Here is a 4,134-nt window from a genome sequence, read left to right as displayed (position 1 = left end):
AGAAACCATAGGTTGATTGATAAACATTTTTAGCACACATGTTTAACAAGTGAATTGTAGTGATATATTAGATGATGTTAATGTCTGTTGGACCATTGCACGACAATAGGTGTCTGTGAAACTTGATAGTTCTTGAATCATGATGATCTTTTTGATATGACATATACAATCTTGGGCGCACCTGTTATAATAATTTTCTAAAAATTATGTGAAATTGAAGTTAACTCCATCCGGGTTATGAGCAAGAGGATTGAAATCCTAATCATCTTGATTTTGACTCAGTCGCGGATAAAATGGAGGTTAAAATTTTGAAAAATTTTAAATTAACAATTTCATTTGGGCTTGGAATGTGATTGAAATTCTAGTGACTATTTCATAGCTAAGTTTGCGGATCTAATGAGATTGTGGTTCCATCCGGGCTATAGACGAGGGGATTGAAATTCGAATCCTGTCTAGTTATAGCTAAGTATGCGGACAATTATTGGGACTTTAAAAATGTCGGGTGCAAAATACGACGGTGCGTAATCATATCTCAAGAGAGTTGTGTTGTGTTAAGGGATTGTTGGGAGGAGGGTTCTTGGTGGTGAAACTTACACTAAATTGTTATAGGTCGACAAACATTCTTGAAACTATATCTTTTGAAGTTGCATGTAGCTGGGGTAACATGATACACACATTCACATTCAACTGGAGGTCTATAATGAAAAATCACATTTTTCTCAGTGATGTTTCCTTTAAGGTGAGAAACACCTGCCTGTGTTACTGATCTATTATTTCACCCATTCCAATGATTTAATGAGGCACTGTGTTTTGTCAGGTTTTGCATAAGATATTCAGTGAAATCAATTGAGCGCAAGCCTTTATAGTCTGGCATTCTTAAACTGGGCACACCGTGGTTTTGTTTGGGTTGGAAAATGGGCGAATACCAGGTGAATTTGATTCTCATTGTTTTTCAATCTTAGCATTTTCCAATTTTTCCATTCTTTTTTCTTTTAATCGTTAGGAGATTATTACAATTGACGCTCAAACTTTTGACGACTTAACCTCGTCCCAACCATCGAAACTCGGTGCCACACGACTTGTGCATAACCAATCTGAAAAAAAAAATTATGGATAATATTATATAAGATGCATTGCATGAAAAATAAATTATGCCATTACAATTGATCATCATGGCTTTGGCATTTATCGTTTGCGCCACCTCGAGAGGAGGGTGGCACACCACCACTTCAGGTGGGCTTCTACGATGGCAAATGTGCATACACTACTGACGTTGAAGCGCTTGTAGGGGCTTTGGTTGCTTCATTTTATGACAGAGATCACACCGTTGCTGCCGTTCTCCTCCGTTTGCAGTTCCATGATTGTTTCATTCTTGTAAGAATAATACAATAGTACATCTCAATCACTATTTTATCAAAATTCACTTTGAAACCAACCCCAAATATTTTATATTCAATGCTTTCTCAATTTTCGAACAAGGGATGTGATGCATCCATTCTGCTGGACGGACCCAAGAGTGAGAAAACAGCATTGGCTAATCGAAGGATACGAGGTTACGATCTTATCGAGGCTGCCAAATCCTCCTTGGAAGCCGTCTGCCCTGGAGTCGTCTCGTGTGCTGATATTATTGTCATGGCCACAAGAGATGCAGTTTTCCTAGTACTCTTAGTCAGATATATGATTAAATATTTAGATATTTTATAAACATGCATGATTAAATATGCCTCATGGCATATCATATTATGATCATACAGGGGAGCCTGACCCAACCATGGATTCTACTCTGCGTGACACACTAATGGCGAGATGCCCACAAGAAGCAGACAGTGATGACAACACAGTGGACCTTGATCAAAACACTTCAAGTTCAACAACCGTGGATAATTCGTACTACCAACAGATTCTTTCAAACAGAGGTATTCTCCAGATTGATCAAGAATTATCCCTTGATCCATGGATGCAGCCAATGGTCAAGCTAGGAGCGGTCCAAGTCCTCACCGGAGAACAAGGAGGGATCAGACGGTTCTGCAACACAACTTTAGATCCTCGCCAGTAAAGAATTTGGTATAGATAAGGGAAGAAAGTTGATGTAATATTTTTTTACTAAAAGTTAATTGAGAGCTAGAACAGCTTGCGATAAGACTGAATTTATCATGGGTTCATGTATTAAGATAATTTTACTCATAATTGAAACGATACTCTGCTAAGTGATACAACCTTCAGAATTCTCTTCATTCAGAACAATACCAATTTTTACTATAGAACTCGATAAAAATAAGAGTGTTATTTTAAAGCTGGAATGCTCAGTTCATTTTGGAAGAAATTTCGTGGATCTATCCAGGCTTTTATCTTTGCCAATCTTTCGAAATTTCCTTTGAAGTACTTTTCGCCCCACACTTTGCCCCGAGTGTAGTTACAGTGCAAGTCGTTTCTCCCCAAGTCGAGGTCTTTGTAATTGAAGTATGCAGTTCTTGGCGACTTAGCCACATATGGTGCCATTTTTTTGTGGAGAGATCTCATCCAAGTTATGTGCTTTTCAGAAACTTGGGCACTATTGTCACCAAACCAATTTATCAGGTATTGTATGTTGAACAAGTTCCCTTTTCTATGCGGAAAGGGGAGTACATAATCTCCAATATCATCCATTCTTCCTCCGAGAGGATCAATAATCATGATAGCACCATCTTCGGACAAGAACATCTTTTGTATCATCTTCCATCCCTTATCAGGAATCGGAGCCTTCAAGAAATCAGACGTCGCCTTGTTGAAGAACCGGGTGTTTTTGAATTTGCTAAGAAATGTCTCTGCTGGCTGGTCGGTTTTTCCTCCGCTGAAAAAGACAACAGATTGAATCCAGGACGCCTCGTAACATTCTTTCTTGATGCATGGCATACTACTGCAGGTATTGTCTGTAACGGGTGCCTGGAAACAATCTTTGGTCTCCAGGCCGAATTCAGGGAACTGTTGTCTCAACAGTTTGACTAGTTGTGCAGCAGGCCCTAGAAACATGCCGTTATAAGTCACCTGGACAATACTTGTGGCCGCCCCTCGACCATTACCTATTTTCTGCACTAGGACTCGTATAAAGAGATCTTGGTGGAGCTTGTGGGTAGTGTTTTGCCACTTGTGGAGAAGGCTTAGATCTCCAAGATCCAGTCTACGACGAAATGAGAAAACTGTAACCTATTCGGGGACTCGAACCAGCTTGAGTTTCCAGGCGAGTATCACTCCAAAACTTGCTCCTCCACCACCCCTGAGAGCCCAAAATATTTCTTCTCCCATTGAGTTCCTGTCGAAGACATAACCATTAACATCCATGAATCGGGCATCGAGCACGTTATCAGCTGCAAGCCCGTATTTCCTCACCAATGTTCCCAATCCTCCACCGCTGATGTGCCCTCCCAAGCCCAAGCCTTTGCATAATCCTGCAGGGAATGCATGAGTCTTGCTCTTATTGGCGATCTGATAGTATAACTCTCCCAAAGTGGCCCCTGCCTGAACCCACACCGTTTCCTCTGTAAGATTAATGTTGATGGAGTTGAAACTGCTGAGATCAATCATGACAAAAGGGGACTTGGAGTGTACGGACAGGCCTTCATAGTCATGTCCACCACTCTTCACCCTAATTTGGATGCCGTGCATTTTGCTGCAGCTAACGACGGTCCAAACGTCGGTTTCTTCGAGGGGTGCCACGATCAGAAATGGCCTTTCTCTAGTCTCATTGAACCATCTTGGATTTTGAGATGCCGATTCCAGGAGCGATATGTATTTAGAAGACTTTGGGGTGTAAATATTCTCCAGAATCTCGCCGCTGCGTGTTGATTGGCGTGACAAGCATCTGAGAAAGATTTGCTCTTCGACTTGGGATGTAGCTCTCCATGAAACTGAAAAGAAAAGAATGGAAGACATAAAGATTGCAATGCTTGCCATGTTCACTTTGATATGAAGATGGACAACACATTACACAATTTCTAATATTTGAGTGATAATGGTTACTGTTTACAATTTCCTTCAAACCATTAATGGACACCATTAATTAAGTAGTAACTGCATTTAAAGAATTAGTAACAGAACATACAAGTCCTAAAACTTTTATGTTATTGTTATAGTCCACATGAAATCTTAAAAAGTAGC

At 40.3% G+C, this 4,134-nt stretch overlaps 1 protein-coding gene and 1 pseudogene across 1 annotated transcript; one reads left to right on the top strand and one right to left on the bottom strand.

The window, feature by feature from the left end:
• Nucleotides 1–1,720: 1,720 nt before the first annotated feature.
• LOC140878847 (peroxidase 60-like) lies at nt 1,721–2,056 on the top strand. The gene has a single exon (XM_073282471.1). It carries the CDS (start codon nt 1,721–1,723, stop codon nt 2,054–2,056), a length of 336 nt encoding a protein of 111 aa, XP_073138572.1.
• A 227-nt stretch (nt 2,057–2,283) lies between these two features.
• LOC140878845 (berberine bridge enzyme-like 22) lies at nt 2,284–3,930 on the bottom strand (annotated as a pseudogene).
• Nucleotides 3,931–4,134: the final 204 nt, after the last annotated feature.

Source organism: Henckelia pumila, chromosome 2 (assembly GCF_033568475.1).
Source record: "Henckelia pumila isolate YLH828 chromosome 2, ASM3356847v2, whole genome shotgun sequence".
Classification (NCBI taxonomy): Eukaryota; Viridiplantae; Streptophyta; class Magnoliopsida; order Lamiales; family Gesneriaceae; genus Henckelia; species Henckelia pumila.
Note: the sequence above shows the minus strand (reverse complement) of the source record. Positions and strands in the feature narration are given on the sequence as shown.

Excerpts from the sequence above, each read along its gene's own strand:
- LOC140878847 (XM_073282471.1), top strand. The coding sequence starts at position 1,721 with ATGCCTCATGGCATATCATATTATGATCATACAGGGGAGCCTGACCCA.